This window comes from Labrus mixtus, chromosome 18 (assembly GCF_963584025.1).
Source record: "Labrus mixtus chromosome 18, fLabMix1.1, whole genome shotgun sequence".
Lineage (NCBI taxonomy): Eukaryota > Metazoa > Chordata > Actinopteri > Labriformes > Labridae > Labrus > Labrus mixtus.
This window is the reverse complement of record NC_083629.1, coordinates 15,738,308-15,754,420: the sequence shown is the minus strand read 5'-3', so window position 1 is coordinate 15,754,420 and position 16,113 is coordinate 15,738,308. Positions and strand designations below refer to the sequence as shown.

The window sequence follows — 16,113 nt, the reverse complement described above, 5'->3', positions numbered from 1 at the left end:
ACACAAAGGATGTAATGATACGAAGAACACTGGAAGAAGAGCTGTTTGGTTGCATGCAGTGACGTGAGTCTGTGTTTGCATGGTTAAGTTAGTTACCTCAAAGTTAAAGTGTTTTGGGGCTGCTGTGGCCCAGTGGGAAGAGTCAGTCGTCTCTCAATCGGAAAGTTGGGGGTTTGATGCCACGCTCCTGCAGCCACATGTCCAACGCGTCCTTGGGCGAGGCACTCTACCCCGAGTTGCTCCCGCTGCTCCCGGCGGCGTATACATGTGTGTTTATGGGATTACTTAATCCTGATGGACACTTTGCTGCCATCGTTGTGTGAATGGGTGGGAATGGGAAGGTGTGACCTGTGGTGTAAAAGCGCTTTGAGTAGTCAGAATACTAGAAAAGCGCTATTCAAGTTCAAGAATATTTACAATACCATCACAAAAAACTTTTCTCACTTATCAGGTCAAATGTATGTGTGAATTACAACACTAAACAACCCCAAAGTAAAGCTTTCAGATACATCATATATCAGTTTTAGCACCATGATTGCCTATTCATGAATCAGAGTGCCACGGAATAAACAAAAACAAAACATGCATATGCAAATACCATCACTGAGTCACTATTGCAGGTCAGATGTTGAGTTATTTACATTTCTAACTTTCAAGTCAAGGCTGTCACACTTTAAAGCAACAACGTGTAAAGTACAGCAGAATGTTACAAAATTATAATTAATGCAACAATATTTTTAAATTCCCTTTCAGTCTTTTTGAATTCGTCACGTCAAACTATCACGATCTGTAAATGTGAAACTGTAGCCAAAGTAGCTTAGCTTAGCATAAAGAGTGGAAGCAGTTGGAGAGAGCTTGCTAAGTGAAATGTCCTGTAGAACAAGAGGGTCATGTTGTCCTTCACTTTTTATATTTGTTGAACAAATGAAATAACACAAGTTCATTAGAGGATTGCAGAGGCGTTCGGGATGCCACAGAATGCTGTTCCAAGGCTTTAGCAATGCTAAGCTAACCAGCTGTTTGCTCAGATCTCATTTGACAGACGTGAAAATGGTACAGATCTTCTCATGGAACTCTTTGCAACAACACTGTAATAATAAAAATTCACTTTTTATTTGGGCGTGACACTAAAGAGCAGGGGAAATGTAAGTGCCACACTCTATAGGGCAGGAGGAGAAATCCACAAAAACTGACGGAGGAAATTGCAAAAATGAAACAGTGTCACATAGAGCATCAGGGTGGATGAAGGAATCCGGCTGGAGTGAGGGGAAAGAGTTATAGAGGCTTTTAGAGTAAGGTTTTCGAGGTGACTTGACCTCAGCTGGGCGAAAAGGCAAAACAGAGGAAAGAGAGATGCTGCTGCAGTCGGAGCTTTGATTCTGTCTCTGAAGATGACAGAACCTTTTCAGTTCATCAGTTTGGGAAAGCAGTGAATCAGATTTTGTGTCACTGCTGCTCTGCAGACACACATTCAGATCACACTCTCCCCCTAGCTGTAGCTTAATGTCACTGATGCTGACGCTGCTGTGGTGCCATTCATTATACTGAAGAGGATGGGAGGGTTTGGGGAGACTTTTGAGGTACTGAGAGAAGATGACGTCAGAGTAGATGGAGGGACAGAGGGACAGATCAGCTCCGCTTAAGCTATTGATGCACTTCTTCTCTGATTTTCTGTTGTAGCTCTGAGCCTCTGACAGTGGGAGCTGGGAGTAGCAGTGAGAGGGATATGTTTTGAGATTACACAAACTTTTATAGGCAAAGTCCATCTCTAGGCTGGAGTTCTGGAGGTCTCTTTCACCAAGCAAAAAAACTTCAGAGTATTGGATTTCAGGCTCATCTACGATTGCCCACTGCCTCGTACTCTGAGGGGGAAAAGAAACCATGTTTTTGAATTCATTAACGGTGTATTGTCTGCTACAGTTTTCCGCTTTCCCCACTTCATACCATCATTAAAATATTCATATTGTAATGCAGGGCAGTGGAAACACTTTGTGAGAACACATTAAAAAACTCAAGGTGAAAAATGGAACATGTAAACGAGTTTTATAATGTCTAGCATGAGACCTCAGTCACTCCCTGTTTTTAACTTTCACTTCCCCCCCCCCAAAAAAAAAAAAAAAAATTGAGGAAGAGGGATAGAGAGAGAGAGAAAGAGAGAGGGAGAGAATAAAAATATTGGTAATATTTGTCTCCCTGGAGTAAGAAAATTTGCGATCAAATCTTTTTTTATATTTGGAATCTGTATAACTCAATTGCTAGATTGTAATTATTTGCAGTGAAAGTTTGGAAAGTGACCTACAGAACAATGGTTCAGATGTTTGCCAGGAGTTTGTTATCAACAGTCTGCTGGAGATTCAGCTTGTGCTGCCATCTAGTGGTTGTTGTATTTATGACATAGCTGATGGTGCATTGACTGATACTGATGAGTACTGTTCTGACATTAAAGATTTGTATTCTTTTTGTTCCATTTGTTAAAAAAAATCATAACCCTGAATTAATAAAGGGAATTGATAAATTCCTTTTTTTTAATTTTCCTTGCTGTTTGCATATTCAGAGTTATCTTAAAGAAATACACCACTTAGTATTTTTCTTTTTTTTTAATACCCCGCTGTAGTTTCTTTTAATATATTTTATAGTGTTTATAGCGTTTGAGGAGACAGTTGAAGGCAGAGGATTCAGGTTACCTCCAAAGCAGTTTTTGGGGTCCAGTGAGCCAAGCTGCTGTGAGAAGGATTTGGGACGTCTTGGAACAGCTTCTGTTTCACCCTATACGGAAAAATAAAATAAATGAAAATAGTTTTCAGCCAGACTTTTTTGCACATAGTTCTGTGTGTGTGTGTGTGTGTGTGTGTGTGTGTGTAGTTTGCGATGTCTTGGGTGCATGAAACACACATCTTACATCTTAGTCTGTGCCAGAAAGACCAGCAGCACCAGCATCAGTGAAGTCAGTATGAGAGGTAGGACGGCCCTAATCGCTATGGAGACTTCCTCAGAGCCTGAAGACACACACACGCGCGCACACACACACACACACACACACACACACACACACACACACGCACACGCATGCATGCACGCGAACACACACACACACGGAAAAATACACAATGACATATATTCCTTGAGTTAGGTTACAGTTACAGCATTTTAGGGTTTTTATTTTCAGGGTGTTATGATACTGTGTGTGTGTGTGTGAGTGTGAGCGTGTGTGTGTCATCTCCACCTATGTGCACATTAGCAATGGGTCCAGCTGCTCCAGAACCAGCGTCAGTGTTGGCCATTATGAAGATGTGGTAGTTACCAGGCGACAAATTCCTCAGAGAGTAACTTTGAGCGTGACCAGGTAAACACACACCTGAACAAACAAGAACAGGTACGACAAAGAAAATAAATGATCATGGTTAAAGTACAAGGATAAATACAAACTCCTTTTGTCCCCCCGTATATTAGGGTGAAAATGTACGTCTCACTCACTTCTGTTTGGTTGGTTTGCTGTTGTGTAGTAAAGTGTGTAGTTGCGGATGAACCCATGCAGCAGCTCCACAGGTACAGGACTCCAGGTGAGCTCCACAGTGCTGCCTGAGATCTGCTTCACCTTCACTGTAGGACCAGCTGAGGGCGCTTCACAGGCAGAGAGATAGGAGGATCAACCACAGGGCATGATGTGAGAAGCGGCTGGATCACTATCTGTATTATCATGACATGTGGTATGATAAAGTTGTGTTTTCGTCATAAACTGGCATGATCCTGACAGATGAGGACTGAGATTATTTTAGTTTCAAATTAGACAAAATTCATTACATTTTTCTGAAAAATAACCAAACTGCCATTACTACACCAGAAGAGGTTGTATTTTAGTACAAATAAGATGAGAGCTAATGAGCATCTATGGCTGAATTTCAGCATTTTGCTGCTTGTTTGTGTTTTCTTCATTTGTCTAATGCTTGCAGTAATATTTTAAATAAGTCCCTAAAATTACACATGTGGCAGAACTTTCTTAGTAGAAACACATGTTGACATCCAGCCGAGTCCCACTGGCCAAGAAAAACCGAAAGAAAATCCAAGAAATCCTCCATTCCCTCTGCAATAACAACCTGAAACACTTCAAATCTGGACACAGCATGTGAACCTGCTGTTTTAACATTCCCTTTTAGGTTTATTTCTAAACAGTCCCATTATTTACAATTAGACTCTCTAGGTCAACCCATTCATTCTCTATTCAATAGATCTCCATTGATGAAGTTATGAATTGCTTTGAGTGACATGTTTCTTCTGTCGTGATGACTTTATCTTTCAAGTATAACAGCTATGAATACTTGAAAGCTTGGACTTTACATCTGTGCTAGATTTTCAGAAAATCCTTGAACCTTATGTACTTGTGACCACTTTTCTTCCACATATACTCAGCATAAAAAAAAGTGCTTGGGGTTGAAGTGGAAATGTATTAACATGGTTTCATTGGTGAGCAATATAGAAGCATATAGAGAACTAGTTCATTTTAGCTGAATAGGAACATGCAACAACAAGACTCTGGCTCATTCCCTTATTCCTACTCACTAGTGGACTTTATAGTGCACTCATTCAGCAAAATGAAAAAACATTTTAGACACTACTCGCTCACTCGCCTGCCGCTGACAGTGACGTCATTGTTGTCACAAAACTAAAACGTGCAGCTAAACACCGGCTGAGGATCAATAATAACGATAAATAACGACATGAATGTTAGTGATAACTTCTATTATACTGAGTGTATTTTCACAAAATATTTATAAATAATGAACTAATATAAAATATTACTTTTTCTTATAAATAATCAAACATAATCTCACACCAAAACTAATTCATATGCTCTCACAGACTCTGGTCTCATGTCTGAAATCATCATGCTGGTCGCTCCTCTCGTCCGTTTGAGAGCAGTCGAGTTAAATGGCACTCTCTGTTCGCAAACATCTTTGAACCGCAATGCATGATGGTATATATACTGCTCGTTAGTGACCATCGGTTGTACACTACTTTTTCCCAATGCATTGTGGGATACAGTAAGTGGACTATATATGATTGTGAGTATGATCATGCTCACTCAGAATTCGGACACCACTACAAAATGGCATGAACACTATATAGTGAATAGTGATTGATTTGGGACACAGCCTATTTGTTTAATTGAAATAGTTTAATAAGAGAACAATAAGACAAATAGTCCACCATACTGTACCTCCTTGGCGTGTATAAACGAAGACCGTTCTGTTCTGTCCTGCCCCACGGTCACCATACAGCACTCTGACAGAAACAGCATAACGCTCCAACGCCTTGACCCCCTCTGAAACAAATAAAATAAGAGTACTTAGGTACATAAATACTCCATGAACTCAAAAACGTTATTCTGCGTTCAATGATTCACCACTTTGTATTATCAGCTGTAAATTGGCCAAAGGAGGCTAATATTTCATACATAACGTTGTTCTATGTGTTGAGATTACCTGTGATGACTAATGCGGTACAAGAACTGTTCAGCATTTCCCACTGTAGGCTGCTGCTGTTTTTCTCTCTCACAGCGAACCACTCCACTACATAGCCACGCACGGGCCAACCGACTGGAGCCATCCAACGAACATCCAACCTGCTGTCGTCCAGTGAACAAGCAGTAAGATTGCTCAGGCTTGGTGGCTCTGAAGGCAAAAATGGAAGTTTTTTTTTTCAGAAGTCTTGCTGGTGAATTTTGCAAATGTGCAGTCTATTGACCAGTTTCTGATCCATTGCTGGTAAAAGACTGTTACAGAAGTCCAGTCATGAGGAGATCAAACGTCAATCTTATGATCTTATCCTGGCTATATTTCTGATGTGGTGGTATGATGATTTGGATGACTTGGTTTGTTTGATTCTCAAAAGTGAGGTTGCTGTCAAAGGTAACAGCCACGTCTCTGACATTTAGATTGACATACAGTGCAAGGGGACCAAGTTAGGACTGAATCAATGGGTGCGCCCAATAATCAGAATCTCTGTTTTTTCAGGGTTTCTTTTAAGAAAATTTGCTGACATGCTTGTTTGAATATCTTTTAAACAATGTATGGGAATTGTGATGTTTTGAGGGGAGCTTTGGTAGATACAGCTGTGTGTCATCAGCATAACAGTGTGAATAAATATTATGTCTTTGTGCTAGTATATCAACCAATTCCGCTATTATAAGCTGCAAACTGCTTTGCTGAGGGGCGTAATGATATCAGATTGGGTTAGACTAAAGCAGCCTGTGACACACAGGGTGGAGTCACCTGGGCACAAAGCTACAGGCCTCTACAAAGATTATGACCCTAATCCTGAAAGCAAGACCGTCTTCATGCGCCTTGTTTGTTTCTTTAAATAGAGTTCATTTTCCATCACCACACACACACCACGCTGTTTTTGTAAATCAGTAAACTAAAGTCTATTTTTGCCGTACCGCCCTCTAATGGCCATGACCCTTTGAGTCAGTCACGCCAGAAGTGATTCAAAATATGTAACAGCTGCTTCATCAAATTCTCACTGTGTGAAAGCAACAGTTTTTGCTCTTTCTCCTTGAAGACTTTCATATTGTTGCAGTTTATTCTGAACAAAATAAAGTGACAGGTTGATGCGTGGCAAAACAAAAAAGATACCTTGAAGAAACTGCCTCCACACACCTGTCAAAGTCATAGAGATGACTGGATTGTCATTTTCCAAAGTTACAAAAATACTAGACCAAATGAGGAACATATTTTAAATAGAGTTCATGAGACATGCTGAAAAATGGAAACTGTTCTGGAAAGTTAGATGGAAAGCATCTAAAAAAGAGACATTAGCAGAGCCGATGAAGCTCTGTTGATCGAGAAGGCATCCCATGTACAGAGGCGATAGTCCTTGCCGCACTAGGTGCAGGTTTAACTTCTAAAGCTGACGCTGTTTGGTGCATTATCCTCCATTCCCGCTCCTCACATTTCCTTCGTCTCTCAAACTGAACTGTCAAATAAAGGACAAAAAAAACACCAAAAGAATCTTCCACTTTGACACCAATCCTAGAAAACCTACTTACCAAAGTAACACATTCTAAGAGTATGATTTTAGTTTCAAGTGATGATGCAGCTTAACATCGCCGACTGCCCCTTATTGCCATTGACAAACATCAACATGATTGTACCTCTTTCAGAAGCTCCAGGGAGCCATATTCGGGCTTCTGACGAGGTCCCTGCAGAGGTGGAGGCTGTCAGAGCGCATGATGACCGTCCAGCAGGAAGGAGCAGGCTACAGGAAGTACTTGTGGAGTTCAAATCTCTGCAGTTCCCATGATCGTATAGAACGTGAGGGCTTTCTGTGTGACAGGTTACATTGTAGAAGAGAACTCTGCCATTGGCCAGAAAGCCAGGCAGTGGCTGCAACAAAAAAAAAAACCCAACGAAGCAGGAGAGAAAACAAGATGCAGTGAGTCAATGTGAGATGCTGTGAGATAATTGATGTGTAAATCAGAATTCATAAAAGCAGATTATGTCAAATTGATACTCTCTCGCTCTCCTTCTCAACTTCTAATCGGACTATAAGGAAATGAATAAGTAATTTCATGGAGGTATAAAAGACAATTACGGACAGAGGGTGATTGAAAACTAATCAGATCCAAAAGTTATTAAACTATAGAGCTCATGAGCACTCATGACTCAAATCCACATACATTTCAAGACACACACACACACGCACACATATACACACACACACACACAAACACACCTTCCACAGCAGTGAAATACGTCTCCAACCGTTCTTCTGCGTTTGCTTCACTTGCCTCCAGAATGCTGGTGCTGCAGACGGAGCTGGTGATTAAACGTAGAGGAAACAATAATCAGCGATGAAAATCAGAAACACTTTCACATATTGCTTCCAAGTGATAACGTTCCGGTCATCATAGACACGCCGCGATGCCCGAAGAAGAATCCTTATATCTTTGGGAACTCCTTTTGCCCAACCAATACCATGCGGTTTACCTTTAGTTACGTGGACTGCACTTTGTAATGTTTTTGTAGTCGGCACTCGTCATTTCATTTGTATTCACACACTGACGGCAGAGGCTGCTGTGCAAAGCGTCGGGCTCCTCGTCAGTGAAGTGTCTCACAAAGACTTTTCCTTGTATTTCATCTTTTAGTCAAACCCAGAACAAAGAGAAAAATGCAAATAAGTATTGGATCCGCTTGTGAGGGTTCCAGTGCTGTCATGGGAGTGTGACTACATTGTTTACTTGTTGTTTTACTTTTCTTTGGCGAGGCTCTATGACTGTGTTCCTCTGGATTTCTTGTGGTGGTTACTGTGAGTATGTAAGACACTAATCCAGATTCTGTGCTCCTCACAGTCGTTGGAAAAGGTTTCCAGGCAACTGGGATTAGACCCCTTGTCATACCTACAACATCCTGAAGGAATTACACTGTACATCCTTTCTGATCTAAGAATGCCTCAGGGTCCTGTTTGAGAAGGTGGGTTAAAGGTTATGTGGTGTTGGATCTAAGCATCCTATTCAGCCTCGGAGGTTAAGACATGTGATAGAAAACTGATTGATAAAGGAGATTATTTAGAACTGCAGGTTGATTGGTTCAGAAAAGTCATTCGGATATTCTAAACAATCCTGTGTCTTGCTTAAGTGCAAATCTGTATCTGGAAAATACCAGATTTCTTCTTGTTTTCATCACTGACATGAACTGCCAGTGGTTTCAATATCAAGCAGAAAACATTACACACAGGTGTCCTCTCACCATCCTCTCCTGTCCTCCCCCAGGCTGCATTGCTCCATGGGCTCCAGGGACTCTTTGGGCCCAGGTATCGGTGACGAAGTCTGATGCTGTATGAGGTGTCAGGTCTGGGGAGACAAACCAGGAAGCTGTAGTCCCTCACTGTCTCATTTTGGTCCTGAACATCGAACTTCAAAAGTAATAGGACATAAGAAGGTAGTCAACAGGACAAAGGAGGATGAGCGTTATAGAGATTATGGCATTTTTTTTTATATAATGTGCCACTTGCTTTAGATTTAGAAACAAATGAATAATATTACAAAACATTTAAGGTCTTTGTTTTAACCTTGAGAAACAGTACCACTACTCTTATAAATGAATGTGCATGCTCATTCAGATGTGTGTGGGTAGGTGTATACCTGTCCCTGTTCTGCAAACTGTATTTGGGATGTCAGGTTTCCAGCTTTGACTTCAGGGTGAGAAACTGGAAATTCAGACAAGGTGCTGCTCCAGGTTACATTCAGACACTTAGGTCTCCCTTTGACTGGCTTGACACTGTTCAAACTCACCGGAGGCAACATCACTGAGGCAGACAGAGAAAAGTTAGGAAGCGGTTAGGCGAGAACAATCAGGGTGCAAGTGCGTCAACAGCCTTACCTTCAATTCTACCCGACTGACAGCGAGTTAGTGACGAAATGTTGCTGCTGTGACCATGAGCTGTGATGGTTGTGCAAAATGTAAATCTTACAGATGAGCCGTTAAGCTGTGCTGTGCAGCTGGTGCCAGAGGTGGTGCAGCTAAACGTTTTCAGAGTGACGTTTCTTGAGATGCTTGCTCTATGGTTCCTGGAATACACACAAGACATAGAAGCATTGCCAAAAAACAGAAACAGACACAGTGACATACAAGGTAGCATGCTCATCTGAGTTCAAGTCTTGCGGATGGCAAAAGGGAAAACAAGCCAACACAAAAAGCCCAAGTATGCATACTCTGTCAGGCAAGAGGATCCACGTTTGCATGTTTCAGATACATAGACAAGATCACACGCCAACATTGCGCACACATGTAAAAAAAAAATCTGCTCTAAAATTCTGTGCAAAGATCTGCAATATGATTTCCATTTCAAAAACCATGTAGCAACTGATGTTTTTGGCAGGATAAAAACAGACAATATAACCCCACAAACTGAAGCTGCGAAACGAGAGACTTTATCGTATCAGTGAATCAAAACCACCACCAAAGCCTCACACGAATGTGAGATTAGAAGTGAATTATAAAAACCAAGCACTTACATATATCAAACTTTCAATCAACAATAATGCTGGCACACACTTTCAAACGTGCTAACATGCACAAACACAACCTTTTTTTTTTGTTTGCACACACGCGGGTGATCCAGTCTGACTAGATCATTTCTAAAAATAAAGAAAAACGCCGACAGTGAAATACATGTTTCCCTAGGGAGCAGCATGTTTGAAGGAAACGTTGTTAACATGACTCGTATCATCTAGATTATTCTTGAATTTGAAGAAAACGTTTGTCCCACTATATTTTTAAGGAAACGATCCTTATTGCGAGGAGAGTTACGATAGATTTTAAAGGAACAATGTTACCAGGCAGATAGAGAAAATGTGCGAAAAAGCTCTGCTCTGTGAACAAAATGAATAAATCAGATATAAAGTATGTCAAATGTGAAGGGTATATCTTAGAAAAGATCTATTTCCTGTGTGGCAGAGTGGTGACATGCGACTCTACTAAGCCTGAACTTCTCTAAATGTAGATTTGTCATGCAGGCTGCAGGCAGGTATAATAGACGCAGTTTCTCAAGTTGAATTTGAATGTAATTACAAAAGTAAATAACATGGTTTGTCTTCCTCACTCTAATAAATGTATCCTCTGTGCCAATGTTTTATTCATATTTGTCTGATTTATCACTTCTCCAACAAAATAGTTGTTTGAAAGAATTGTAAAGCAGCTTAAGAATTTCTTAAGGGACAGAATAATAAAAGTTCTTTTAGATAAGATTTCTATGGAAAATGTCACTGTTTTCCAAAAGGAATATGATACAGAGAAATGCAAAGACAAGCTGCATGACATGGAATCTAAAAATCTGGTTTTATTTTTCCTCCGTGCCCTAAAGCTTTATTGTTTTTTTTAAAAAAACTACCAATAAAGATGGGCGCCGATAGCCTAGCAGTTTTGACGCGACCCATAAGCAGGCAATAGTCCTTAGAACAGCCGGGGGTTCGAATCCAAACTCGGCCCTTTGCTGCATGTCACCCCACAATCTCTCCTCCCTAGATTTCCTGTCTCTCTTCAGCTGTCTCTAATAATGGCAAAAAGGCCAAAAAATGCCCCCTGCCCCAAAAAAAAAACTACCAGAAAAGCATCAATGAACCCACACATTTGTATGGGGGTGTCATGACATGTTCATTAAAAACAGAAAAAGTTATATGTTTGACTGTAAGAAGACAGCAGGATGAGATTTTGTCATCAGACTTATCGGCAAAGAGTTGGAAAGTACCTTTTTGAAGACTATGAAAACTACATTGCCCAGCCTTTTCTGAACTTACCAAGTCGATTGTAAATTTGTGACATACCTTTAAAGATTAACGACTTAAGTTGGCACAAACGGGCCCTGGGATTTGCACACTACACTTAATGTCGTGTTTTCCTCTCGATACTTAATGTTCTTAAAGGTGGACGGTATACTAGAAAAGTACTCATGTGATGTGAAACATGTCACCCTTCTCAAAGTTTTGTAGAAATCACCACAATTACACAAAGAATAAAAAAAAACATCCAGTAGGTGCTCCACTCAACTGGGGTTGACTTACTGAAGCATGTTTCATTAGTTAAAAGGCTCGCCTTGGGAAAAGCCTGATCCCTACCGCTATTGCTGCCCTGAACAAAAGGCCTTGCTGAACAGGCCAGGGTGGGAACTTTTGACTGTTGTTTATCTTTGTTTGTTTTATACACTGTGTTTTGTGTATGTACAGTTCTTTGTACTGAAACGGGGCTGTGAGAAGGGATTTCCCCATGGTCAAAGTCTAAAGTATGTGTTCAAGAAAGACTTTGAACATATTGAAGGCATGCTACTACTCACCAAGGCCTCCTCTCAATTTGCAGGGTGTATCCCGTCCACAGTGTGTCCCCTTGCTCCCAGTGGCAGGTGACGTTAGCTCGATTTAGGAACACACAGCCAATCAGCTGTGGGGGTCTGGGGGCCTTCTTGGAGGTTGTAAGGGAGACGGCTGGAGGTAAGGCTGAAGACAGAGAGAGGCTGGAGTTAATAGTATAGAGATCTTTTTTTATCTATCTTTAGGCTAAAGAAAAAGAGGCGGCCTGGGTTCAAGTCCCCACTCTCTCTCTCTCTCTCTCTCTCTCTCCACAGTCTGTCCACTGTCCTGTCTCAATTAAGGCAAAAAAAGGCTAAAAATAAATCTTGGAAGAATGGGAGATAGACGAAAGACAAACATGTGAGAAATAAGCAATGAGGAAATAAGTGAATCTGTTTCTGCGGGTTGACTGTTTGCAAATGAAAGCGCTTACATAATTATTGAGGAACTTAGGAGAATTATATCTGAAACCGATCTTTCCAAGTAGCATTCAAATGATCCATCTTGTGTAACGCGTATGAAAGGCTGCAATGGCTATTTTAGCCTCAGCGTTCAAACAGCAGCTTCGACAAAACTCAGACAGATGGCAGACATTTGCCTGGATCTGACTCTCACAAATAATCTCAGCTGGTTCAGCTGTCTTGCATTTCTATGATGGCGGCAACCTTTTCAGTAAATATGCTGGTACATTTTACAGTTCAGGACCTTTCCAGGAAACTCTTTTTAGGGCTGTTATATTTACATATTTAAATTACATACACATTACATTCGTTCATATTTGCATATATGCGGATTATTTGACCAAACAAAGGCTTCACTTAGTTTAAAAAAATGCTTATCTAGAATGACCCGACAAAAAGACAACCATAAGTATTATACCAGCGGCAGCAGCTCAGTCTATAGGGACTTGGGTTGGGAACCAGAGGGTCACCGGTTCAAGTTCCAGTGCAGCCAGTTCACTTCCTGAGCACTGCTGAGGTGCCCCTGAGCAAGGCACTGAACCTTTGGATGGGTGGTAATATCTGAATCTTTGGGTGATTTAATTGTGAACATGCCACCCTTGCCATCTGTTTCTGAAGGTCAGTGTAGGTCTTTACTTTTTTCTCTTGAACCTCTTTTAAAATTTACACTGAAAAAATAGAGCAGCAAAGTTGTAACCAATTGATAACCACTCCTCTTAACGTCCCTTTGCCAAATGTGGAAACAAATCTATGGTTGCCTTAAAAAAACAATGGAAGGCCCTCTCCTTATACTAATGTATTAAAAACGTTGGTATTTGTATTGGATATATTGATGTGTTTATTGAGTCAAAACTAGCAATTAGTCTCATTCATTTAGTCTGGACTGGGTTAAAAAAGGGGGGACTCTGAATCATACCGAGGGTGATTGCGGCCCCCAGCAGGCAGGTCCACACCAACGCCGGGCTTTGATCCATGAACACCAACAGGTCAGTCCTGGTACTGCAGCCCAGCTCGCTCACTTCTCCATCACACAGCCAGTGACTCAGCTCCAGTACCTTCACAATGAACACAAACACTCAGTTTACTGGTTACATCACATTTTCATTTCCTCAGCTTCTCAACCTGCAATATCATAGAATTGCCACATTGCATCAAATTATCTCGAACAATATGACGTCCTGAGGTGGGTGTGTTAGTTTTAAGTAAGAAAAATGGGTGAATTGTGATGGAGTCAAAATAAAGTCAGGTCTGAACTTTTACAGCATAAACAAACCTCATCCGGGTGTAAGAGCTCAGGCTCGTCCTGTAGGAGCCTGGTGACAGGGCCCTGATTTGAAGGGCACTGTCACCAGGTTGTACTTTTTAATGATTGTGTGAAATGTAAAATAAGAGCCCTGCAATAAATCACATCTTTGAATTACTCTTAATAATAATTTTTCAACGTGTGTAATTTTAAAAGTCAATAAATGAATGATGTTAACCATTATAACCCGTGCTGTGAGGCGCTCCTATGTGGAGGCTGCTATAAGCAGTTTATAAAGTTCAAACGCATGCCTAACTACACATGAATAAACTCTTCACAGCTAACTATTGTGATATTGCCATCTATTAAGCATATATATGATGCTTAAATATGTAAATTAGATATCTTAACATTATCGGTAAATGACTGTGACCCTGTATAGGCTACAACTGGAAATCAATCAGGGGACAAAAAGGTTCAGTAAACTTTGAATAAATGTCTCACACTTACTGCAGGCACAACACCTTATTTGACACATAACATTTAAAAAAAACACAACAGTGTTGTGTATCCTGAAATATTTAAATGTCATTTTTTTTTTTTTTACAATATGTCCTGTGATGTGTTAGGGTTAATGTTTCAGCTGTATGGTGGAGGTTTTTTTGTATATGTTAAATGTTGTTGACTAAATTAAGATACAAAAATTATAAGCTCCTTATTCTCATCATACTTTATTTTGGAAATTATTTTACAAGAACTGCCATAAAATAAAGGAACTAGGATTGAAATAAAAATGTGAAATAATGATGTATTACGTAGGACCATAAACTAAAAACTCTCCAGATCAAATAGGCTACAGGTTTTATTTGAAATGATCAGGTCTTCAATCAGAGATTAGGCTTATATTAATAAGCAAATATACTTGGTATATGATTAGAAATGCCAGGAAATTGTTTGAATGTAAAGTCTTTTTTTTTCTCTCGACATAAAGAGGAATAGTAAAGTAAAACAGCTTCACAAATCTTAGAGATTTAGAAGACAGAGCCACAAATATTTTCACAGGGTATTAACCTCTAAATGACTTAAAATGTTCAATCGATTAATTATTGTTGCAAATCAATCAATGGAAGTGTAGAAGAGTTCGGTATAATATGCAAATAAAACAAAATTCGGAGTAAACCCGGCATAACTTTAAAACATAGAAAACTTTAGAAAAGTATTTATTTGCACACCGGGATGTTTTTCTAATGGCTGAAGGGTTTATTTATTACATAACCTATGACAATCATGCTGAGACGTGTCCGGACTCATATCTTCCACCTTTGTATATTTGCTGAGATTAATGGATGCACGTTGAAACTATAGCTACACAGCATCTTAAAAGTCAAGACTCAGCTGAATTCTCCCGCTGAAGTTCAAAAACAAAGTGCACGTAATGAAACCAGATATCTTACAGTCTACGGATGAAGAACACATGGCTGGAAAATCTTTGAACCGATAGGAAAGGCTTTACTTACTGAGCTCTGGCAACATCAGCGAGTCTCTCTGCAGCGAGTACGAGCCTCTCAGCCTGTAGTAAATACCTCTGCACCGCCCAGCTGTTTGTGACGAGCGGTTCTAAATCTGAGGTTCGGGGTCCCCCAACAGGACCATGGCGCACAATTAAGTAATCCACGTCATCGGGCTTTATGCTTTTGTCTTTGTACATGTTAGAGCCATTTGTGTGTTCAGTATGTATGTGTGCTCTGTGGTAGTTCCTTGTGGTCACAGTAGGGGGCACATTCACTTTGGTGTTGGGAAGGTTACAAGTAGAAGAAGAGTTAATCACGGACAGGTGAGCAGCCCACCGTGAGAGGCACACAGTTTTTGACCGCTGTTAAAATGTATCGTGAATGAAACATTTATCCTGGCTTTGTTGTACATTCAAGTTATAATGGAATAAGTGTATGTAAATGACCAGAACATGTATTGTAAATGAACGATTCAGATAAACCCGTTTGAGTGTGACAGCACGGAGTTAATTGAATTATTGCCACGAAACACGGAAACAACGCGTCAATTAAGTACGGTAGGCTATCAGCCCCTCAGTGGCTCAAACTTTTGAAAAGCAAGATCAAGCCACTACAGTACAGAAGCGTCACAGTTTGTGTGTCCCAAGGCCACCTACTGTTCATATGTCAGTGTTTCTCTGCAAAGCTGACTCAGATGATTTCTGAATGATGTGCCCTTCAAGTCCAGATGTTTCTTTTAATTACAGGGAACCACAAATTTAAAGTCCTCATGAAATGAAACAAACATTTTCCTGGTTTTAATTCAGCGTTTCTGTGTTGAATCATTCATTATCTGCCAAATATCAATGAAGCATTATCTAATATTATGAATTATATTATATATATATTAATTCTTCTTATTATATAATGTTTTACATTAAAATAACTATTTTCTCTTCCTGTAAAACATTTCAAATGTCTGATGACTCATCCTGCACATTTTCGACTAGGCCTAATTAAAAGACTTTGTCCAACTTTTATGGCATGTTTTACGCTCACTTTCAACAATCCAATCAAATT

The 16,113-nt window shown here is 40.2% G+C and overlaps 1 protein-coding gene across 1 annotated transcript; it reads right to left on the bottom strand.

Moving 5' to 3' along the window:
- Window positions 1-1,099: 1,099 nt before the first annotated feature.
- On the bottom strand, window positions 1,100-15,116 carry LOC132993510 (interleukin-6 receptor subunit beta). The gene is made up of 15 exons (XM_061063388.1): window positions 15,061-15,116; window positions 13,217-13,355; window positions 11,827-11,986; window positions 9,378-9,565; window positions 9,140-9,303; window positions 8,745-8,910; window positions 7,732-7,814; window positions 7,151-7,382; window positions 5,481-5,669; window positions 5,216-5,320; window positions 3,475-3,621; window positions 3,224-3,355; window positions 2,900-2,996; window positions 2,685-2,766; window positions 1,100-1,862 (listed from the first exon to the last, which is right to left on the bottom strand). The coding sequence occupies exons 2-15, from the start codon at window positions 13,272-13,274 to the stop codon at window positions 1,128-1,130; spliced, it is 2,538 nt and encodes an 845-aa protein (XP_060919371.1). The 5' UTR covers window positions 13,275-13,355; window positions 15,061-15,116; the 3' UTR covers window positions 1,100-1,127.
- Window positions 15,117-16,113: the final 997 nt, after the last annotated feature.